The 25664-nt window shown below is 39.8% G+C and overlaps 1 protein-coding gene across 1 annotated transcript; it reads right to left on the reverse strand.

The window, feature by feature from the left end:
* Window positions 1-1332: 1332 nt before the first annotated feature.
* ralba (v-ral simian leukemia viral oncogene homolog Ba (ras related)) lies at window positions 1333-24411 on the reverse strand. Its single transcript, XM_034694256.1, has 5 exons — window positions 24293-24411; window positions 5955-6155; window positions 4455-4663; window positions 3082-3259; window positions 1333-2986 (listed from the first exon to the last, which is right to left on the reverse strand). Exons 2-5 carry the CDS (start codon window positions 6066-6068, stop codon window positions 2864-2866), a joined length of 624 nt encoding a protein of 207 aa, XP_034550147.1. The 5' UTR covers window positions 6069-6155; window positions 24293-24411; the 3' UTR covers window positions 1333-2863.
* Window positions 24412-25664: the final 1253 nt, after the last annotated feature.

Consider the following 25664-nt stretch of genomic DNA (forward strand, 5'->3'; position numbering starts at 1 on the left):
TCATATTCAGCTCTGGCTCTGTAAATGAGAAACAAAGCAGTACAATACAGTTTCAGCCAAATAACAAGCTGACTCAGAAGCACAACAAGGAGGGATGTGCATGATTATCATACAGGCTCATATCAACAGCCTTTTCAGTGCACAGTTTTTAAATGTGATGCTTTAGTCCTGCATTCTTTCTAACGACCAGCAGGGGGAAACCTCTGCATGTACAAAGAAATGTAGAGGTTGGGTTACCAGATAACCAACCCCTAATACAAACCTAAAACAATGTTTTTTCTGTTGTTTGTTTTACTGCTCTAGGACTTTATTGAGGTAAGTGTCATTGCTGTTAAAGACTAATTAGGGTTCTGTAAGGTCAGGGTCCTGCAGGCAGACACCCTCTCTACTTTTAAGATTAGGCTTAAATCTTTCCTTTTTGATAAAGCTTACGGTTAGAGATGGCTCAGGCTTGGACCCCCACCCCATCCCTTACTCTAACTCTCCCTGTCCCATTGAAGTATCTGATATGAAACAATATACAAGGAAAGTCTATACTGTTTAGAATGGTTCCAAGAATCTAAGCCATATAAGGTACAGTCTTTACTGCTTAGAGTAGCTCCAGGAAAGTGCAGATAGAGGCCCCTCACCTATTCTGTAAATTACGGTGACAGCCAACACCCTAATATGAAAAGAGTTGGAGTCCAATACTAATGTAAACCAGACGTTGAGATAAGTTAATGTGTGTGTGTCGACATCACTTAAACCCATATAAAGAACGTGTCTAACTGCCTTCGCGGGCGAGAGACGATCTGGCCGAGTCGTCCTCCCAAGCAGTCTGGAATGCTTGTTCAATACTGGTGTTGTTTTGTGTAATAAACCTTTTACTCTAAAAGCAAGCCAGTGTCACAAAGTTCCTTCTGCATCTTCACATCACGGGCTGTCAAGATACGACACCATTAAAGTTACTAACCATAGACCTTCCTTCAGTCCCTGAGCTCCCTTGTCTTTTAGGTTCCTGTAAGTTGTTTCCGCAGACGTCCTGCTGCTGTGGACGTTCCAGACTCCAGCAGCAAACGGCTGCTACTGCTACGATCCGTTTCATCACTCTCATCTCTCTCTCTCTTATTCTCCAATATCCCTCTTTCCAACCCCAACTCGGACAAGGCAGATGGCTGTTTTCTGCCTGTTGAAAGGAAATGTTATACATTAAATAGTAACCAGGGTTTTTAGTTTTAAAATAGGTTTTGCTTAAGAATTTGCCTTCACATTTCTCTGTATTAAGGTTTAATCTATTCTATATTTACATTCAGGCATTATACTTTCAACAGTCACACACAAGACATGAGTGTCAACAATTTACAAAGAAAAAAATATTTATTCAGGAACACACTCGCTACAGCAAACTCACGGCAGTGGGAAGTAAAAGAAAATGGGAGGACATATTACAAAGAACTGTTTAGGCAGTGGTTAAAACATGTTCACTGGAGCACTACATTACAAAACAGCTAAGCAGTTGGTGCTCTCATCAAAGCTTCATTCACACAAAGAAAGGTAGAAGGATTTTCCTCTAAATTCACATTAAACACACAAACTGTTCATCCACAAACATGGTTTGAGTTCATGTTGTTTTGTTGGCACAAAATGTTTAAAAAAGTCAGACACCGCTTCATCAATCAAGTCCTTTTCTCTGCAATGTAGTGCATGTTATTTAAAAGTACGGTAATTAAAAAATATGTTTAAAAAAATTGAATAAAATGTTGTTTAAGCAATCATAGACAAAGATTGTCCACATTTGTAACACAGCTAGCTTTCAAACTTCCCCATTTATGCACACTGTAAAGAAATCTGCATTGAGATTAAGGTGAGAGGGGTCAGGTTACATAGACAAGGCAGAACAATCTCTCCCTTAGTAACAGCTGATTTACAACAACGAAATGCTAGTAACCACACTACGACCTTCTCTTCAAGGAAAATATTTCTTATATTTTTCAGTTCCTGTTTGAGATGTTGACAAAAGACCTCAACATAAATGTGGGGTTATTTTTGATTTAGTGTCAAGATTTGATTTTGCTGTAGGCCTCCTTAAAAAAAATTCAAACATCTCTTGATTGATTTGCTGTCATCAAGTAAAAGCCAAATAACAGTGGAATCAAAAACCCCTGTTGAGCAGCAAGTCCTCTAATTGCACTGATTGTCTGATTCTTCTACAGTCAGAAAATTAAACCACAAATCCTTGGATGACCTTGAAGTAGATAACAGAATCATTGAGGGCTCAAAATGCAAACATTTCAAAGTTCTGCTTTTTACAGACATTCCAAACTGGCCTTGAAGTCATGAAGATTGGAGCTCTACAATACTAATGCATGAGGCAAACATCTTCACAGGACAGGTCATTATCAAAGGTAACAAATATGACAGACAGCAGCATTAGAGTTCCTGGTTAGTTGATGACCATACTTAGATTTTGTTCTAACAGAGCGGATATTTACGCAAGTTAAAGATAAAAACATGTAAAGAAAGTAAGAGCACTGTTTACTAGTCAAATTTTACAATTCTTGTGTAAACACAATGAAAGTCAAAGGCAGTAAAATCGCTGAGTTAAACAGTGGAGAATGGCTTGAGCAGCAGTATGTCAGAGGCAGTTTGGTCATTGGCTTGTTGTAGCCAATCAAGCACTGCCACACTGTCGCAACAGTGGTTATCTTCCAATGAAACAACTAAGACCTGTCAAAAGGTACAAACAGTGGTTGCGATTGTTCTAAATACTAACTTATAGCAAGATATAAAAAAAGATCAAATTTCATCAAATAATGGCGTGGACGCTCTGCTCTGTTTCACAAGTTAACAGATGTTCTGTGGGATTTTAAGGTCTTGGATGGGTTCAAAGTAAACAGCATCTTTCTTTGAAGCTCTTCTTATTCTTCTTGTTCTTTCCTTTTCCATTTTTATCTTTGTTTTCAGACATTTTCTTTCCTCGTACTTCACGCATCAGGTCAAAGAATACCTGCAGAGAAGAAACAGAGTCAATTGTGTTAAATGTATTACTAATTAATTAGTTTATAGTTATTAACTCAAAGAATGGAGTGTGAGTTGGTGTACCTTGTCTACATTGGCTCTGGTTTTGGCTGATGTCTCTACATACTGGACTCCCCACTCTTCAGCCTTTGTCCTTGCCTCGTCCACAGACACCTGTCTCCGCTCTTCCAAGTCCGACTTGTTCCCTACCAACAAAAGAGGGATCTTATCTTCTTCTGCCTTCACCCGCAAGATCTGCTCCCTTCAAAAGAGAAACACAAGACTTTTTTAGTATTTACAACAGATATTTTATATTTTTTATTTTTTATACCATATATAAAATATATATAATCCAACAGTAGAGACAAAGTTTTTTATATACCAACAGAGCTCGGCACACATCCATCAATAGCTAATTATGGGCGTTATTTTTTTTAATTGACTTTGAACTGATTGATTAATTGAGGTTTTTTGAGCTCCCTTGTCTCGTAGGTTCCTCTGGTTCTCTGCCGTAGACGTCCTGCTGCTGTGGATGTTCCAGACTCCAGCTGCTACAGACATGCCGGACTCCAGCGGCACCGGATACTACTACTACTACTATCCATCTCTTTCTCTCTCTCTCTCTCTCTCTCTCTCTCTCTCTCTTAATCTCCTCTATCCCTCTTTCCAACCCCAACGGTCCAGGCAGATGGCTGTCTAACATGAGTCTGGTTCTGCTCAAGGTTTCTACCTGTTAAAAGGTAGTTTTTCCTTGCAGCTGTAACCAACTAGCCGTCTCTGATGCGCTGTGGTATGGCTCCGTGCTCTCTCGTCCGTCAACACCCGCCGGTTGTGTTTTCAGAACGCAGCACGGAGCAGCTGGGGTCAAGTGACCAAGGTTTTCCTGCATCAATGAATATCCTCCTCCTCTCCTCATCCATGTTGACTTTGATGTCCTCTGAAAACCTCTGACCTGATGACTCCAAGTCTGGCCTAGTTCATTATGACAGTCCGTTGTCGTAGTTAAGTGAAAAACGATCTGGTGATAACACAGTGTTTTATTCTGAATATTAACCAGATGTTTTCATTTTGTTTTGGTGTCTGACTTCCTGTCCCGCTCCATCTTCTCTGTTGAGATTGATGCATCGTGCTCCGGCATCCGGCAAAAATAGAAGTCTTGTGTATCTGATCCGGAGGGCTCCAGCCGGAACGCAACGGAGCGGATCCAGTGGGAGTTAACACATTGACTAGAGTACAAACCTAATAACTCTACTGCTGTGACAGATCGGAGATGAACCGGACATGGATCTGGTGGAATATGGCCGTTAGTCTTAAAAGCAGAAGCATGCTTTCATATCAGCAATGGTCAACATTTTCTATCAATCACCACAGTACTCCGAGCACTCAACAAGTGGTTCCACTTGTTAAATGTTTAAAGCCTCACAAGCGCATACACAATTGTCAGCAGGACAGAGTACCTGAACTCTACAGTGGCAGAGAAGGACTCGTTCTCTGTGATTGAGAAGACCAGCAGAAAGCCCTCGCCACTGCGGAAATAGTTGTCCCTGATGGCAGCGTAGTCTTCCTGACCAGCTGTGTCCAGAATATCTATTTGGACCTCCTCCCCATCCAGCACCACCTTCTTTCTGTAGCTGTCTGCTTTGGTGGGCTCGTAGTCCTCCACGAACTAGGGGGAAAAGATAAACTTTTAACGTAACACAAGACAAGTCATGGTTTATTTATTTATATTTTTATCAAAATGTTGCAGAATAAAACAAGACAAGTGAGAGACATGACAATACAATATATAATATACAAGGTGTGAAAGATAAGACAACAAGTGAACACTCAGGAGACAAAACAGGGACTAACAGGAACTAACAATGTATTGTAGTATTGTGCATTGAGGATGTTAAAAATCTGTGTGTGTGTGTGTGTGTGTGTGTGTGTGTGTGTGTGCGTGTGTGCGTGTGTGCGTGCGTGTGCGTGTGTCAATCAACAGAAAGACCAAACATTAAATAAAAATTAACTAATTAATAATAACAAAAACAAAAATAATAATAATAATAATAATAATAATAATAATAATTACAGAAAATAAAATGGTATAAAAAATAAAGAACAAAAAAATAGCAGTATAATAATAAATAAATACATAATAATTATAATAATATAAATAGTATGTATAAAATTGTAAAAGAGGAAAATAGCTAAGTGGGAAGTTAAATAAGATGTTAAAGTTAAATATATAATAATAATAATGATAACAATAATAATAATAATTAAAGAAAATAAAATGGAATCAAAAAATTAACAATAATGATAAAAATGATAACAATAAATAAAAAAGTAAAAAGAAAAAAATAAGAAAATTGTTCAGCAGGCAGGTAAGAAGTTGAGTAAATACAAATAGATATAACCATAATAATAATTCTTATAATGAATGAATGAATGAATTAAGGATAAATAAATCTTAACTGTAATAATAATTCTAATAAATTGTAAGACAAAAAAAAAGTGTCTGTAAGGCATCAGCAGCTTAGTGTAGACGCCAACATTTTGAATGCAATTCATGACAGATATGCCGTTTTATAGAAAGTCCCAACTCTGACAGCGGTCTCCTTTATGCATAAACCCACATTCCAGTGATTTAGGAGTGCATCTGTAATGTGGGAGCCACTGTTGTTACCCTGGTGTCCCTTCTTTTCTGTCACAGGTAGCAGGTGCAGCGTTTTTTGAACCAAACACCACGAGAGCATAACTTTACATTGAAAGCTTTCAAAGGATGTTATTGTGTTATGTGACCTGGACAACACAATACTTACAGTCATGTGTAGGACTTTGAGAAACAATGACAAAGGGAACAAATCAGATAAAGGGATGTAGAGGTGAAAACTGCTTCCTGTTGAAACAGCCTCTCTATCTGCTCATCTTGAATCAATAGCAGCTTTGAGTTATTCATAGACGTTTTGACTCACCTCATCATACATGAACTGCAGTGTGAGGGCCGACTTCCCCACACCTCCACTTCCCACCATGATCACCTTGTGCAGTGCCAGAGAGCTCTGGTTTTTACTCTTACTGGTCGCCATCTCTGGATTCTTCTTTGTGCACTTTCACACACACACACTCATGCATGCACACCCGCGTCTACACGTCTCTGCACCTGGACACTCTACCTGTGAATTACAACAAAACACAGACAGCGGTCAGTACAAACAGAATAATCTCTGATTATAAAGGAGTAGTGTGAGGACACGTGGAGGGACAGATGGCGATTGTTACTTAACAGCTTTCCACTGTGACAGTAACTTACTGTGCCAAGATGCTAGGCTCTGCTCCAACTAATCTGGAATCCTAACCCCTACCCTTCACATTAAAATGCCAAATTGCCTTCTCATGAATCCAAGATTTTTAAAAGTACACTATCAAAATGTCATTGCAGCTGATTAGTAGTGATGAAGCTATCCTTCTCAAGCGCAGGACTGCGTTGAGTCATGCATTAAAGAAGGGCATCATGTGCTAACCTCAATAAAAAGAAGGTGGACATCATTAGCCATCTATCTGCACTATATGGACCTCGCCCTCAGAAGGTAAGAGCTCAAAGTTAATTGCTTTCACTTGACTTCCACACTCCCTTAGCTGTCTGACACTTCAAAGAGTGCACACTGACTGCAGTGTGAATGCCTACCTTGTTTCAACTCGCACACCTAAGACAGTAAAATGATTGAATCAGATCAGAGAACAAGTCCAAACGAGACACTTTGTCAGTTATTACATCTTTATTCTATCTTGGCCTAGAGAGGGCAACTAATCCAGGAAATTAACATTTAAAAAAAGAGACTAACGGATTCTTTGTACATGTTATTGATGCTGTGAGTGGGCATCTTTTTTTTAAGAGATGAGTTGCTGAGGGCGGCGCCATCTCGTTTCTTTACTATCTCTGCTCAGAGTTGCACATACACCAAGCCGCACCCGCCAAACGCAAGATTTGAAGCCAATGCGGAAATGTTAAAAACTGTAGTTCCTTGAGTGTCCTCCTGGGGCTGGCTTACCCTATATGGTACGGTCTAGACCTGCTCTGTTTGTAAAAGCGCCTTGAGATAACGTTGTTGTGATTTGGCGCTATACAAATAAAGATAGATCTTTGTCTCAACCTTTCTTCTTCCTTGTCCTACCACTAAACAGCAGACTCTCACCTTAACACTATGGTAACCACTCAACCCTTAAAACCAAATTATATATTTAACATGAACACTATGTTCTAAGTAGGGATGTACATTTTCAGTATTTTCCGTGATCGATTTTTGGAAATGTTAACTATCAATTATTTAATAAAAAAACATTGTTATTCTTACGTCAAAAACAATGCCAAATAGGTTGTTTTCCCCCTACATTGTATTTTCTACAGCAAGAAAATGCATATAAGTGACGGGATTGAATATGGGCACACGTTTGACACGCAGAATATCAACGATCAGGCACATTAAAATATTCTCCGCGGACATAGTCTTATAAAGTGAAGGCTCATAATACTAACAGAAAAGTACTTCAGACTCACAGTGTCCATTTTTCTGTCTACTCGTTCTTATTGAGAAAAATAAACATGTGTATTCGGTCAGGCGTCAGCCAGGAGCGCAACCCGGTCATAATCAGTTCCGCTGGAGAAAAGCTCAGACGGCTCTGATGTTGCTGGTCTGTAAACGTAGCGTACCAGAATTTCCCACCTGTCTGTTGCATTTGTATCCAAAGTTGGGAAATATCCTGTTTATAGCTGTCAACCTTTGTGTCCGTGTTGTTGTTGGCAGCAGTTTTGTATTGATCCTCTTTTAAAAAGCGCACGTGGAGACCTGACGCACAGCCGCAGCCGCCAGCTGAGCGTCTCCTCTGTGCACAACACCTTTAACAGCTGATTCACATCGAAACATGCTTTAAACTTAAAACACCTCCCTGATAGCTGAGTGTAATATGAGACCACATGATGTTTGTTCCATGTGCCGGAAAATTGATAACAAAAATGTGTGTGTTCGAGTAATTTCTTAACAATCAATGAATCGATAATCGATTAATTGTGGTCATCCCTAGTATTGACGGTATTAAACAGCTGTGGATCATATTGAGGCGTACAAAAAGTAAAAAGCTGAACATCAATGTGAGGAGCAGGCTTATAAAGATAACTTTCACGGACATACAGTCATATAAAGAAGACTCAGACTACAACATGTGGATTGACTGCAACAAGGGAACTGAACAGGAACATATTTCAGACTCACAGCGTCTCCGGCTCTCCGCTGTGAGCAACACCTTCAGTCAGCTGATTCACATCCAAACATGCTTTAAACTTAAAACACCTCCCTGATAGCTGAGTGTAATATGAGACCACATGATGTTTGTTCACGTGATAGAAAATACAAACAAAAAAATGTGTTCCAGTAAGTTTAAAACAATCAATTAATCGATACTCGATTAATTAGACTGGTCCACCAACACTGATGCCATCTACAGGAAGGGACAGAGCAGACTGTTCTTCCTGAGGAGACTCAGGTCCTTTAGTGTCTGCAGCAGGCTTCTGAAGACCTTTCTATCAGTCTGTGGTGGCCAGTGCTCTCTTCTTTGCTGTGGCGTGCTGGGGTGGAGGTATCAAGACGGGTGAGGCCAGCAAGCTCAACAAGCTGGTAAAGAAGGCCCGCTCTGTGGTTGGCCTAGAACTGGACAGTCTGGAGTCAGTGGCTGAGAGGAGGTTGATGGACAAACTGTGAGCCATCCTGGACCCCTCTCTTTGACTGCTGCTGCCATTATAATGCATAATATACTGTATTATAATTATCTTTGCCATATTTATGTATATTATATTTTATATTACATTATTATTGTAACTACAACTCATGGTCATATAACATACCCATATTAATTTTTAGTTATTGCTTAATTTGTCATTACCAACCATAATCACACCATGTCAACCTGTCACTACTGAAAATTTTTAATACTGCCTGTTTACTTCTATTTAATCTAAATTCTACATAACATTATATCTAAATTGTATTATAGCTTTATTTATCTATTTTTATTTTTACGTATCTTATTTTATTTTATTTTACTTCTTCTTGATTGTACTTATGTCTGGGTTGCTGTAACAACTGAATTCCCCCCCAGGGGGATCAATAAAGTAATATCTTATCTAGTGGTGGGCGATATGACCTAAAATTTATATCACGGTATTTCTCCTTCATATCGCGATAACGGTATTATATCACGGTTTTCCAACATGAAATGGGGTAGTCTTTTCAAAACATGACTCTGGCTCTGTTCTGTGTTGTAAGTGTACGCAGTTTAATTGTGTTCTTTTATGCTTGTCTGAATGTTTCCAATGCTTTTAATCTTTTAATGTAAAGCACATTGAGTTGCCCTTGTGTATGAAATGCGCTATACAAATAACGTTGCCTTGCCTTGGTTTGACCATAGACACTTACCTATAGCGATGTGCAGCCTGTGTCCAAAACAGGGTAGCCTGTTGAGCTGCAGTGCTCTAACCATGTTTGCCCCACTGTCTTTCATCATGCATACCATAGGGCCCAATGAAATCTGTTTTATTTTTTCCAAATTCTGTTTTTAAAATTTTTAGAATTCCGTTTTTTACCCTTTAGACATATTTTACCACCATATTATAGTGTGTGCTTTTTGTGTCAGTGAATAAAATGTCCATTAATGAAATCCTTAAATTTATTGATGCAACACTCTGTTTTTCACATGGCTTTTGGAGGACAAGTGGTCATCACACTTATTTTTATGTTTCCATTCAACAGTATGTTGGCAGAATTTGCTAAAAGCATGTCACCTGACACAAAGAAGTCATTTGGGAACTGTTCAACTCTGTATAGTAACGGATTGGTTGTTTGGTGTTTGCTAGGGTTAGTTATTAATTAGTTATGATGTTAGTTAATTAGTTGACAATCAGTTTTATGTGATGACAGTGAATGTGTTGACCAGGATATCAGGCTTGTGATTGGGTGACGGAGAATGGAGGCAGGAGATATGTGTGTGTGTGTGTGTGTGTGTGTGTGTGTGTGTGTGTGTGTGTGTGTGTGTGTGTGTGTGTGTGTGTGAGAGAGAGAGAGAGAGAGAGAGAGAGAGAGAGAGAGAGAGAGAGAGAGAGAAGGAAAAAGAGAGGCTGAGGAATGAATGAATCAGAGCCAATTATTTCACCTGTGTGCCCGTCGGGGAAAAAAATATGTTAGGCAGCATGTGCTGCTCAGAGTCCAGTCATTATCAACATAGTGTATTGTGAGGCTGATATAAGGCTCGGTGGTGCGGCTGGACGGACCACAAATCAGCGGTGTTTTGGCTCGCTGTTTCGCTTTCTGCACGCCGGTAAATGTTTACTTCCTCGAGTAAGCGGTGTCAGTGACTCCGTGTCACCGGCCTTAAAAGTGTATGCGCATTCACTTGTAAGTAAATCTCCCACATACAACAACATGGCCCAAATTATGTGAAAACAACGCTTTACCGCGGTAATTACGGTATTGCAAAATCCATTTCGTGGCAACATATTATACCGGTGACGGTGATGATACCGGTTTACCGCACACCCCTAATCTTATCTTATCTTAATTGTTGACATCCCTAGTAACCACTCAACCCTGAAAACAAAATTATCTATTACACATGTTCAAAGACAAGAAAAGTGTGGCCTGAGTTAACATTCTTAATGGCATGTTTTAAATGTAAAAGTTATGTTAAATTTAAAATCTGATAAAGCAGTAAAAGCCACAGATTCATCATTTCAATGATTGATAACTGGTGGACTATCAAAATAGTCCTTTTTTTTGCAGCCCAGGAATTAATCATCTTACAACCAATCCTAAACAATCAAGAAAAATGTTCAACATCTGACACTGATGTCAACAGATGTCTCATCATGTAATGAAACCCAAAGTCAACTCTCAGTAGAACAAGTAGAGTTATGACAGACACCTTGACCTATTCTCCTGACTGTCTGTCAAGTACTAATGCTGTCAGATCAAGGATGCCAAGCTCTTCTTTCCCTCTGCTTTCTCTCCCGTAGTTATTTTATCTCTACCTGCCTTTGGAAATTATTTTCCCTCCTCTCAGGGTGTCACACTAATGGAGCTGATTTATGGTGTCACACTAATGGAGCTGATTTATGGAATTATTCATGAACTACTCCTCCCTAACTGTAAACATGTTTTCAAGCTCTCACAAGGAGATAAATAGGCCCCTATAATTAATCCAACATGTCAAAAGACAAATATAAATCTGCAGAAGACAGAAAAAAACGCCTGTTTTATAATTGTTATAAATGTAGAGTAAAATGTCACCATCATGCAGAAGCCCATAGATTCAGGTAAATACCTTGAATGTTTTTGATAGCTGTTAATGGATTTATGCTAGGGATGGGCAATGACTTTTAAATATTCAAATATTCGTTCACTTTTAAAATTCGAAGTAACTCTTCAATTTTTACAAAGTATAATTTTTCATCGTTTTTACCAGTGCCTGGTTGTAATACAGTATTCCCGCCAGACGGTGGCGATACAGCGTCTTAAAACTGTTTGCTAACCACATTAAGTAACAGAAGAAGAAGAATGCTAACTGCAATACATAGCAAAAGAAGAAGAAAACAATGGCGACAGTTGCGGCAATTTTCTCACACTACACTACAACATGTATTTCCAGAAACTGAGCATGGCTGTAAAATGTAAACGCCACGCTGCGTCACAGAAACACCGACGTAAAGATCGAGACAGACGCTGTGCTGCTGGTTAATGTGACTGTCACACAAACGGGCTGTTAATAGGACAGGTGTGTGTGTGTGTGTATTTGTATGTGTGTGTGAGGGGGGATTATTCAAATAGTGTTGAATAGATGCCAGTGGTTATGGAGTAGTAGTTTGGCTTGGAATGCCCATCCCTAATATGCATAACAAACTTGTAAAAGTGAAAACAGCTGGCCCGTATATGGTTCCCTCATTAATGTGCAACAGTGGATGTGAGCGCTTCCTTGCATTGTCTAAAAGCAGAGTGGAGCATGTGGTCTGCATCAAAATGACCTACACCTCAGTATGCCAGCTTTAATGTGTCAGCTATCTGTGCCGAGGATGTGGCATCATGGTTCCTCTCTTCGTGACCAGGAAGTGGAGTCTGACCTGTGCTCTTCCTGTCTTTGTTAGTAGGAACTAGGCCAGTGAAAGTTCTCATGGGAAGGATATACACAGACGTACACACTATTACACACTTTCTGAAAGACACAATGTCAGACTCAGCATGCATTCACATGATCTGTTCAAAATTCACCATATTTGATGCAAATGCTCCCAGGGGAATTATCTGCAGTGTCATAATGTGTTTAAATGAGCTTGGTGTATGAATTGTTGTGTATTTCAGTCAGAATTAATTTGCTGATGAAAGCAATGAGCTAAAGGCAGATACAAAACCCTGGAAATGATGCAAATACTACACAACTTGTCAACTATCTGCTAACCATAAACTATCCTGCTTATTACTTGGCTACTAACTTAAAATACCAACGCAGTGGCAAAAAACCTGGATGAAAAGATAATTGTATTTGATTTACACGGTTTAAAAAACAGTCCCAGTGATTCGTCTGAAGTTAGTGTTCCAGTGCGATGGATTCTCATCTGCCTGTTGCGGACAATACTAGAGCTGGGTAATATTGGAAAATATGTTATCCTGATAAAATTTTTCATATCAGTCGATATCGATAATTATCACGACAAATATCAAATCATTGTTTCATTTAAATTTACGGCAGATTTTTGCCCCTGAGTGAAAGTTACAGAAACCAAATGGTTTGTTGGCTTGTGTCTGGATTTAGTTCTCTGATAGTCTTCTTGAATCTTCATTTTTGACAGAGCTAACAGGAAGCAGGTCTTTCTGTAAGATGACATTTTAGTGAAGTTTTTGTTTGTAGATTCTATTTTGTCTGAAAAGTTGGGTGGCAACTAGCGTATAAGGCACATGAACGCCCCCTCCCCTCCAGTGGTTGGGGTCTGTAATTACAGGTTTAAATATATCACATTTTTATTGAACATTTCTTAAATTTATAATGAGAAAAAATGTATCACATTAATTATTGTTATCGAATTATCGCTCGACAACAGATGACTTTTGACACACATCTATGAAATAGATCTTTGGCTTATAAATGTGAAAAATCTAAATATGAACAAACTTCATTTAATACAAAATGCAGCAGCAAGAGTTTTAACGAAGACCAGAAGGAGAGCACACATTAGGCCTGTTTCACAATCTTTACACTGGCTGCCTGTTTCTTTTCGTATTGATTGAATTATTTTACTAGTTTTAAAGGCACTGCATGGTCTCACACCAGACTACATATCAGAGATGCTTTGTGTGTATAAACCAGGAAGGCCTCTCAGATCCTCCGGCCCTTCTCTTTTAGCTGTTCCTCAGAGGAGAACAGAAACATTTGGTGACGCTGCTTTCAGACACTACACTCCTAAACTATGGAACAGCCTGCAGGAAGATCTAAGAGGAGCTGATAGAGATATTCAGACTTTTAAACATAAACTAAAATGTACGGTTTTACAATTTGATTACTTACTTTTTACTGTTATATTGATTTAAATTATGTTTTATTATTATGTTTTTAATTTTAACTGTTTATCTTATTTTATTTTTTATTTTTCTACTCAGTTTTATTGACATTTTGAGCCTTAATTTTATTTTCAACTCTTATCCTTACCCTTTTTAAATGTATTTATTTTAACTATTTATATTCTGAATATTAATTTGACGCTTAAACATATTTCAATTACTCATATTTTATTGTTGTCTGTGTGCATTAGTCTCTATTTTAAAATCCATTTTCCTTTTTTAATATTTCTTGCCATTATTTTATTTCTGCTTCTTTCTTGTTTTCAATCTCTGTAAAGCTCTTTGGGTTGTATTTGATTTGTATGAAAGGTGCTATATAAATACAGCTTGATTGATTGATTGAAAAAACATGAATGTAAATGGACATATCAGCAACTCCTTAAGCTTCAAATTCTCTATGCTTCTGGGAACACGAAACACATTTCTATGGTGAATAAATAGTCTAGTAACAGCTCAAGTGGTAGAATAGTGAGGGTCAAATTGAATGTCAGATGCCTGCACACCACTCAGAGAGAAGTAAAAAAAAAATAAGTGAGGGAATTTAAGATATCCGTTTGCAGAAAACTTGAAGGATGTCTCTCTGCATGCCAGAGGTAGCAGGGGCCAGGGGGATATCGTCTGTCTCCCCATCTGATGGAGAAAGCAGAGAGGCCTTTCTGGACTATTAACAACCCTCCCAAAAAATTCCACAGATCTGTGAAGGAGATTAGCTCAGTGCTGCTGTTTCTCTCATCATCACTTCAGGTCAACTGACTCAACTAAAACAATCCGCGTTGGCCGAGAGTGGGAGCCGATCAATAAAATCACTGGTAGTTGCACTGATGCTTGAATATCCAACAGAAGATAAAGGTTTAGGGGTCATGGAAGTGGAAATTTGACTCAAAAGTGGCGTAATGTTCATCCCACTTGCACAGCACATTGTATCACTACTTTGACATTTACTCTTCTTCATCTGAACAAATCCCTACAAAAGTTTGGTTGCAGACAAAACATGACTCCATCTGTACCAGCTGCAGATCAAACTCTTTCCATGCTAATCCATAGAACGTATAAAAAAGGCGCAAGTTACTATCATTGAGATCCCCATAAGCATGCATGTGCAATGGTCATTTTAGGTTCTAACAGACTGCTAGTTCAATGCAGGACATTTATGGCCGTTTCGCCTCGCCTGCACTGTTTAACTCAGGGAGGCTTAATGGGGGAAAGGAGTCATTACATCTCATCTCTCTCTCTCTTAATCTCCTCTATCCCTCCTTCCAACCCAAACTCGGTCGAGGCAGATGTCTGTCTAACATGAGTCTGGTTCTGCTCAAGGTTTCTGCCTATTAAAGGAAGTTTGTCCTCACCGCTGTAACTAGCTAAATACTGCGAGGCTGCCACGCTCATGGTGGATTAAGATGAGATCAGATAAGGTAGCAGAACTACGCCTTTGATTCGACGCAGAAGTCCAGGCTTAACTCTCCATGTCCCATAAAAGTTACTAACCATAGACCTTTCTGGAGTCCCTGAGCTCCATTGTCTCGAAGGTTCCTCTGACTCGCTGCTGTACGTCCTGCTGCTGTGGACGTGCCAGACTCCAGCGGGATCCCTCTTTCCAACCCCAATTTTGGTCTCAGCAGATGGCTGTCTAACATGAGTCTGGTTCTACTGAGTCCTGTCAGTAAGAGGGGACTGGATCTTATCCGGTCATGACGTTGGATCTTTGTTAATAATTTAGTATAGAGTATGTTGAAACTGAAATTTTTTTAATTAGGTTAATTTCCAACAGGTTAGTAACATGACTGGATATAAAAAGGGCATTCTAATGCAATAAATAGTTAAGACAATTTCAAAATATTGGTGCTAAGAATGAAATGTCAAAGAAGTTGTGGACTAGATTATCTAAAGTACATTAGATCATTAAAGATTCAGTACATCTGGAGAAATCTATGAACGAATGGGACAAGGCTGAAAACCAATGATGCCTGTGATTTTCAGACTCTCCATTAAAACAGACATGAGTCTGTAGTGGAAGTCACCACATTTAAGATAGACAGGGGAAATTAGAAAACTGGTGGTGGTGGTCTGAAGACATAAAATGTGACATTCTTTTTGAAAACCTTTCATGCTGCATCCTCAATTCTAAGAGTAGAGGAACCACCTGGCTTGTTACTAGTACACAGTTCAAAATCCAGCATTCAACTAACACATCTGAGAAGACACCATTAATGCTGAACAAGACAGGTTTATGGAGCAATGCTGACATCCAAAGAACACAATTTTTCAGTGCAGACTTTGCATATTTTCAGACTCAGATTCATGTCCAACCACATTCTCTATGTATTGCAACAGAATGGTAGTAGGGGGGTCTGGGTGTCTAACTGGCCTGCCTGCAGTCCTTACTTATTGTCCATTGAAAACATTTGGGGTGTTATGAAACAAAAAATAAGAAAAAACAGACCTCCAACTGTTGAGCAGCTGGAATCCTTTATCTGGCAAGAATGGGAAAACATTTCACTTTCAAAACTCCAGAAAGTGGTCTCCCTGGTTTCTAAACATTTACAGAAGGTTGTTAAAAAAGGTGATGCAATGGGAGAAAATACCCCAGCCCCAACTGACAGTGGAATAACTTCCAAAACTTGACTTAATCATACACAGCTCACTGTGGAGAAAACAACAACAACAACCATGACCTGATCTAGAGTCGAGTCATAAAGTGTCTCTCGATAAGAATGGGTCTTGTGTGACATTGAATTTCATGCTCCTATTATTCGTCACAGAGCAACCTACAGTGCACATTATAGGTGCTTTCTGACTGCAGGAACTGTACCCCAGAACTAGGGACTTTCCCCAGGAGCTTTCCTTTTCGACCACAGGGTCTAAATTTAAGTTTATCTCCTTCTGAAAAGCCCCTACTTGGGGGTAGTACTTTTCAATGGTCAAGGAACAGGGGGGGGGGCTGTAATGCTGGACGAGTACCAGATGTGCTATTATTTCACCCGCCGTCCACAATAACATCACACACACACACACACACACACACACAACTGTGATTCACTTTATTCCTCCTTTAATTATTTTTTGTGTGTCTTTTACATTTCATTATATTTATAAAACCAGTTCTGTTTATTCATCAGTTTATTACTCTGTATTCTTATTTAGGTTTAATAGCCATCAAACAGTCGACCTCTCTGAGCATACCGGGGCACTGTCAGCTCCCAGTGTTATGGTTTTAAAGGGACCCTGTAAACCGAAGACCTTGCGCTGAACGTGTCATGCTTGTGGAGTTTACAACAGCTGCATCCTAGTTTAGTTTTCATTAAACAGTCAAAATACCCATCTGTGACTATGAAAGTATTTAATAATAATCTAAAGAAGATTGTAAGGGATGCATGCAGCTGAAAGTCGCCAGTTAACAGGGTCGCTCTTTAAACCAAAACACTGGTCGATCTCTGCCATGAATATTGAAAGCTGTTGTACCGGCTTTCCTACTCACGCTTGTCTCCTTTCAAGTGCTCAAGTTGGACCTCCTCCATGCTAACAGGCTAACTGTAGCGCTGCTCATTTTGATGATGGCCTGTCTGTCCCCTTCATTGGCGTCATCTTTGTTGAATGGCCTTTGTCTCTGTCTTACTACCCTCTACTGGTCTGGTGGTGTAATGCAATTTCAGTTTTTTCCCCATGGCCTGATTTGCATAATATCCACAGGACTTCAGATCTCGGTTTTCTCTGTTTTGGTCAAGTATATTCAATGCTCTTTCAGAAATGTTGCATGTAGTTTCGAAACCTAACCCCTTCTAGTGCTGTTTGGAGTTTCTGATCAGACTTTCCAGTTAAATGATTTGTATGTTTGTCTGTTATTTTCGTTTTTCTTCATTTACTTTAAAAAGAGGCAAATATCTGTGATGTTGAATGTTTTATTATTGCTACCTCAATAAAAAAACCACAACAACAATGAGCAGCACAGCAACCTTTGAGTTCCTGGAAGAGTAGAAACTTGTAGTGGAAAGCCCCGACTGACTTACATGACTGTGAATCACGGCTTATGGGCATCCAAGAATGTGTTCAGTAAAGAAGTAGCTGCTGAGAGGTCACACACAGGGGAGATGATGAGATGACTTTGCTCGCTTAAAACAGAATTCTAAGGCCTGAGAGAAATTTTCAAACAGCACCCTGCAATGCATACCAAGATCCCTTAGCCAGGGTAGTGCACAGAGGAGCCTTTGATTAAACTGGGCAGCAGAGAACTAAATCCTCTCAGTGGTACTGTCCTCCCTGCTTTAGCCACGTAGAGTGAGCTGCTTCTTTCATTGATATGCCTCCCAGAGTTTTCTGTCTCATACATACAGAAACTTCTCAGGTTGGAAATTCTGTATGCAATGACGAATGGATCATCTGAGATTCATTCAGAAATATATCAGACACTAAATTATATCCGTGTGGCTTCCCCAATTTTTTGCAGCTACCTACTTTTACCAACGACTAACACAAAACATTCTAGTGTCTGTATTCGTGCAATCGTTCATGTCTGGTGTGAACGTGGCATAACTCTGGACGGAGGGAAACATGGCAGCATTTTTAGAACTAATGACTGTCTGTAAAGTAGTAATGAAGGTTAAGTTGCAACATGTTCTCCTCCATTCACTGTGATGTGTGAGGTGGTTTAAGTTTAAAACATGTTTTGATGTGAATCAGCTGGTTAAAAGTGACGGCTGTACGTCAGGTCTCCACAAGCGCTTTTTAAAGAGGATCAATGCACAACTGCTGCCAACAATGACATGGACACAGGTTGATAACTTTAAACAGGACATTTCAACCTTTGGATACAGAGCCAACAGACTGGTGGGAATTGCTAGGACGCTATGTTTGCAGACCAGCAACATCAGAGCCGTCCAAGCTTTTCTGCAGCTGCTGATTCTGACCCGGCTGTGCTCCCGGCTGACACCTGACCATGTACATAATTATTTTTCTCAATAAGAACGAGTAGACAGAAAACTGAACACTGTGAGTCTGAAGTATTTTCTGTAGTATGAGCCTTCACTTTATAAGATTATGACCACGGAGAATATTTTAATGAGCCTGATCGTTGATAATCAGTGTTTAACATGTACCTGTATTCAATGCCGTCACTTCTATTCATTATATTGCTGTGGAAAATATAATTTAGGGGGGAAAAAAACAAATATGACATTGTTTTTGACATAAAAATATGTATGTATCGATTTATATTCCTGTGATCCGACTACATCGATCTGTGCTCGGCAAGTTGGCCTTCCAGACGACATATATGGATCTAACATCGTTTTAAAAGGGAATAAATCGATTGTATCCATACTAAGAAATAACACATGGGATTTAAGCACGGCAGACTTTATATAGATGTGGGTTTTTTGCACTTTTAATGATAAAGACGTCAAACGTTACTCATTTGAGGCTACCTGTCTGTGACGTCATCGCCACGCGGCAGCAGACAACAACACATAGCATGGCGGATGGCAGAGGAGAAGCCGGTGAATGAGAAATGATCAAGCCACCATTGCAGTCCAGTGTGTGGAAACCATAAAATATGGACGTAGTATCCGTGACGTCACCCATCTGTTCCTGAGAGCTGTTTTGAAGCAAATCGGCGGCAGCAGCCATATTGGTAATGCGGAACTCAACCAGGCAGAGTGTGACGTAGTGTGAGCCTCTTAGCCAATGGCTGTGTGTTCCCGACCGGGAGTCACCTCAGTCATGTCCTTATTTGGGCAACACTCGTAATCTTAATATCTTCTGAACCGTCACGTTAGAAAAAAATTCACCCCCCGTACAGTGTGTGCCATTAGAGAGATTAGCTTTGTAGGGCCAAGCCATTTTTTGAACCAGGCTGTAAACATGTTTATTAATGCTAAAAAGATCGTCTTTTTCCCATTCATATCTATGTAGTTTCCGGTGTTTCTGCAGCCAGCCTCAAGCGGATTCTCGATGTATTGCAGTTTATAGCACTTCCATATTGGCTTCATCGTTTCAGACCGGAGTTTGCCGCTTGGTGGAAACACTTTGGCTTTTACAAAGACGGAGATGTTCTAAATAAGTCGCTCTCTGTTTGTAAGATATGTAAAGGTCAAGTAAAGTTACCACGGCAACACCACAAATCTATCCAACCACCTACTAAGACGCCATGGGATTTCACACAACGCTGACCGTCCAGGCACCTCTTGCAGCGTTCATCAAGGTAACATCAGCTCTGCAGAAGCCTCAGGCCTCACCAGCATGTTTAGTCAGAGACTAGGACAAAACTCCACTCGGGACAAAAACATCACAACAACAACAGAATCTAGGACTGTCCAGTATCAAGGGATTTATTTCACAGTCACACTGGTTGAATCTTTGGCTAAAAAGTTACTGAATCAATTTCAAGTCACTGAATCGTTTCTTATCATATCGTTCTAAATGAACCAATATCATCCTTTAATCGTATTGTTAACCACGACTCATGATACGAATTGAATCGTTGTTAAAAAGAATCGTTACACCTCTAAGAAATAAAAAAAAAATTATTTTGTATTGATTAATCGATAATTGATCGTTAACATTTCCAAAAATCGATCATGGAAAATACTTAAAATTTACAGCCCTAGTCAGGAGCCCAGCTGGGGGGAGGCTCTGTTGTATAACAGGATTTTATAGTTACACTTTTTAGGAGGTGGATTTGTATTTTGTGTGTGGACAGCTGGTGTTAACAAATGAAAAATGATAGAGAAGTACATGAAATGTTTAACCTAAATAAAAACAATCTACTGTCATCTCCTTACAATCACATCAAATGTACTGTATCAACCTCCCCTTCACCCTGCTGACAGGAGCAGACAATTGATGATAGCTGGGTTTGCATTTATCTACATCACTGTATTCTGCACATAATCACTCACTTTCAGAGCCTGGTAAAAAAAAAACCTTGCATCACTCTTTCAGCCCTGTCCTTCCACTTGCCAACATCATTAGCAGATGGTTTCCTGACTCTAATGCTATTACACACCAAAAACCCAGGGAGGCTCATCAGGAAATGGGATACTGATCAAAAAAGCAGAGGGAGCTCCTTCATATGAGCCAGCCAGATAAGGCTGTTCATATTCAGAGCTGCAGAAACAGAAGGGAACCAGAGGGTTCAGCATTGAGAGAAGTGAACAGATAGAGAAGAATGTGGTTGGTGGGACACACAACAGACCATCTCAGGAGAGGAAGGAGGAATGCAGGGCTAGTTCAGTGTCATTCACAAGACCTTTCTCCACCACTGATGTCATATCCTTGCTATGAGCCTACAACTATGCAGTAAACAGCTCCTCTTCCAAAATTTAGGACAACCCAGCTGTGTTGTTGTTTCCAGTGCGACTACTAAGGTTGAGCAAAAGAGACAGACAGCACATACTCTGAGAGCACGCCTGACAAAAGCGGTAAAGAATCGGACAGTATGTAGCCGACGCATGCAGGCTCGACGAAAACCATCCTGTGGGAAATCAGAAAGCGGTGCGGCAGTTAACGTTGTGGAGGGCAAGAAGCAACAAACCTCCTCGAGAATGAATGGATAAAGAAATGGAAAGAGGGTTTTATTAAGGAAGGACCTGGATCCACATTTCTTAAAACTACAGCAGACAATTAGATTAGGATAAACTAATGAGAGCCTGCTCTTCTTCATAACAGTTTCTCGCACAATGCTAAAGGACAAATGGACAGTGTTAATAAAGCACTTTCTCTAGACTACTGACCACTCATGAGTAACATTCACCCATTAACACCACATTCATACTCTCCCTGTCCCATTAAAGTTACTAACCATAGACCTTTCTGGAGTCCCTGAGCTCCATTGTCTCGTAGGTTCCTCTGAGTCACTGCTGTAGACGGTCTGCTGCTGTGGACATGCCGGACCCCAGATATGACTACTATGACTATCCATCTCATCACTATCATCTCTCTCTCTTATTCTCCTCTATCCCTCTTTCCAACCCCAACTCGGTCGAGACAGATGGCTGTCTAACGTGTCTGGTTCTGCTCGAGGTTTCTGTCTTTTAAAAGGAAGTTTGTCCTTGCTGCTGTAACTAGCAAAATGCTGTGAGGTGCTCTGCATTTCCAATATGGCACACCAACGATCGGCTTCAAAACAGCGCTTCAGAAACAGATGGAAAAATCCACTATCTACAGCCAGAGTAAACCTAGTCAAAAAATAAACAATCACTGCCATGAGGTCCTCATGGAAGGAACCAATCAAATGCCATACTGCCGGGATTCAAGCATACTGGAAAATGGCTGAGTTGAAAGTGTCAAGTGATGAAGGAGTTGAGGGAATAAGAGTGAAGAACGCTAATTTAAAACCTGCTGCTTTGGTTTATTTTAGTTTAGGTGTTTTTCGACCAGAAGGACTTTACCCCTGAGCTACGTGCGTTTCAACCAGTGGACCCAGGGTCTAAATTTAGTTCAGGGGTAGATAATCTCCCCCCTAAAAAGCCCCTACTAGGGGGGTAGTACTTTTCAAAGGTCCCTGGACATTCGGGGGGCAGGGCCTGCAATGCTGAACGTGTCTGATTGGTAGATTAACCGCAGTGTTTTTATTCCGCCCGCCGTCCACAATAACATCACACACATCTGTGATTCACTTGATTTCTCTTTCTTTCATTAGTTTTTATTTGTTCTATCTTTTTTGTATGTGTGTGTACTTTTCAAAAGAAGAAGCTGTGATTCTCTTGATTTAGCAGCTTGTAACAGTAGTCGTCTCTCAGCCCACCGTGAATGCGTCTCTCCCGGTGTTACGGTTTTAAAAGTGACCCTGTAAACTGGAGAGCTTCAGCTGAACGTGTCAGTGTTTGTGGAGTTTACACAGCTGTTGAAACACAGAGGGAGTTCCTGGGAATGCAAACTAGTTTAGTTTTTATTATGATTTCACAATATCCTCATCAGGTATTTAATGATCGTCTAAAGACGTTTATGAGGGATGCATCCGGCTGAAAGTCTCCAGTTAACAGGGTCGCTGTTTAAACCAAAACACCAGCTGATCTCTGCCACGGCTTTTTGAGTTAAAAAAGATTTCAAAGCCGTGTTGAAACGTCTTTGCTACTCGCGCTTATCTCCTCTCACGTGTTGATTCATTGAATCCATCTGTGATGAAATATATCACCATCTAAAACAGCATCAGCTGAGTCTCTTCATGCTAACAGGCTAACTGTTGTGTTGCTCATAATGATACCTGCCTGTCCGTCTGCTTCTATGGTGTCATCTGTGATGAATGGCATTCATCTTTGCTTTACTGCCCACTAATGGTCTGGTGGTGTAGTGCATTTATCTATTTTTTTTCTCTTACATCACTGGCCTGATTACCCGGGACTTCAGCCTGTGGTCGAAGCGCAGACAACAATGGGGGCACAGGAACCATTTAGTTCAGGGTAAAGTAGTTCTGGGGCTCAAAGACCCTGGAACTCTTGGTCAAACCGCACCTTATGTCACACAGAGGCGTCAAAATTAATTTGTCTCTTTTAGCTGAAATCTCCTTACTGTGGCTTTAACCTGAGGCATCCCTGTCCTGTATCTACATGCTGATGAGGAAACAATACATTGTTTAGTCCCACTGTCAGCCTTACAAAACAAACTTCACACAACACAAAACTAGATATGATGGAATCGGATAAAGGAAATGAGTCAATGAAAAAAAATGGAGCATCTCAGCATCTTTCCTTCTGACTAATTAGATGTTGTTTATCTGGAACACATGTACTTTTGGTAAAGTCAACACACAACTCATTTCAATAGGACTACAAAACGAGGTCCAGATCTCAAGCCCCCCTTTACTCAGTATCCACACCGGAACCAAAGATGAAGCTCATTGATCACTCACAGTCCACAGAATGAACTAGTGCGTGACACATTGAATGGGTGGTAACACTTTGTTCCTCTATTTCAGCCAACAGTTATCACACAAACGTGTATTGCAAAAAAAAAAAACATAGTGCCAGTAAGGGTGTGTCATTTCCTCAGGGGGGGAACTTTTCAGCAGAATCTGGTCTCACTAACTCCTCACTGTAATGTTAATATAAGGTAGTTTTATTTTGAAGACTACCAAGTTTAGTCAGCTGTATTTGATTAGCAAACATAAAACACGTAAAAGCTAATAAAAGCATGAGTAAAGAGAGGAGTTGAGTTCTTACTGGTGTTACTAACAGTGTGTAAGGGCAGCTGACCCTCAATGAAAAGCTCCTAAACATGGACTTTGGTACTGCGACCCTCTGCTAGCTTACAAACACTGACGCAGCTCGGTTCAGTGAAATAAAGACGACACATGGGACCGTGTTTGTTAGCTTTTAAGGTAGTCCTTGTTGATAATGCTTACTTATCAACATTAAAAACCCTGAACAAGACACTGTAGAAGCTAGGCTACAGATAACTTGTCAAGGTAAGGTAGCATCTCACGTTCATGTCTGCGTTTCTTCCTCCATATTTAACACAATGATTCAAGTTAAGACACTTCTTCAACATTAAAGTACACGAGTTAGTTTAACTGGAGGATGTTAGGAGAGCCACTGCACCAATCTGATGTGAGACGGTCTCTGCTCACTCTCCCTTTCTTCAAACAGGTATGATTCTCTCTTCAGGCCCAGTGAGCAGACATGTTAGAATACTTCTCCCTCTGTACCAATGAATGAAAAGATCCTTACCTCACCAGGGTTATTAGTTCCTCCCTCGGCTGATGCTATCTTAACAGCTGCATTAATACACTGTTTTGTAGTAGTAGTCCAAATGCAAACCGCTCCTGCAATAAAGCCCCACCTTCCGGAAGTAAAATTACGGAAGACAGGATGTGACATCATTAATGCTTTTTGCAGAATAAAGCACGAATTAAATTAAAATAAATAAAATAAAACAGTTTTACGAGTAGGGATTCCTAAAAAATGCTTAACATTTTTAACTAGTGAGAGTTGTTTAATTTTTGAAACAACTGCAATATCCCAACAACCACGTGCAATATTGTAATTTATTCTAAAACATATTTTATTATTATATTCATCCATTAAAAATTTGCACTCTGGCTTAGGCTAGTTCATTTATTTATGTCTTAAAAGTACTTCTTTACATTTCTGTGTATAGATAGTATCTATATTTTGATTCTTATTTAGAATTTTTAAGGTCTTAGGTTTCTATATTTATTGTCCTTACTGTCTTTTTGTGTCCTTGCTGTCCTGTTAAGAACCAGTGTTCCATTCACCACGTCAAATTTCTTGTGTGCAGGCTCACTTGGCAAAAAAGATTCACTTGATTCTCTTGATTTTCTGATTCTCTTGATTTTCTTTTTAGAAAGACATAAAAAAAATGCAACATCAACTTATTGATTACACCCTATTATATATTTATATAAATATATTCATTTAGTCTCAATGTAGACTGTCTTATTCCATCTCAGTACATTTATTTTGTCTGTAGTTACATTTTTAGTCAATTTTAAAGTCATATATAGTCTTATTTTAAATTATTATAGACATATAGTATAATATTTATTCAGTTATTTTTTAAATGTGTATTATTTCATTATTTATTTTGATAGATAGAAAAGATAGAAGATAGAATGCACTTTATTCATCCATAAGGTGGAAATAAAATTATAAAACAAATGGGCTGCACGGTGGTACACTGGGTAACTCTGTTGCCTCACAGCCAGAAGGTTCCTGGTTCACAGTTGCCTTTCTGTGTGGAGTTTGCATGTTCTCCCCGTGCATGCACCGTGGGTTCTCTCCGGATACTCTGGCTTCCTCCCACAGTCCAAAAACATGCTTATCAGGTTAATTGATCACTCTAAATTGCCCATATGAGTGAGTGTATGTGTGAATGGTTGTCTGTCTCTGTGTTAGCCCTGTGATAGGTTGGCGACCTGTCCAGAGCCTGCCTTCCGCCCGAAGCCAGCTGGGATAGGCTCCAGCCCCCCTAATGTGACCCCTAACGGGATAGGCGGTCAAGATAATGGATGGATGGACATAAAACAAGTAAGTCAGGTTGGCTAGAGGTTGGCTAGAGAGTTATGAAGCTGCAGGGATG

Source organism: Notolabrus celidotus, chromosome 10 (assembly GCF_009762535.1).
Source record: "Notolabrus celidotus isolate fNotCel1 chromosome 10, fNotCel1.pri, whole genome shotgun sequence".
NCBI lineage: Eukaryota > Metazoa > Chordata > Actinopteri > Labriformes > Labridae > Notolabrus > Notolabrus celidotus.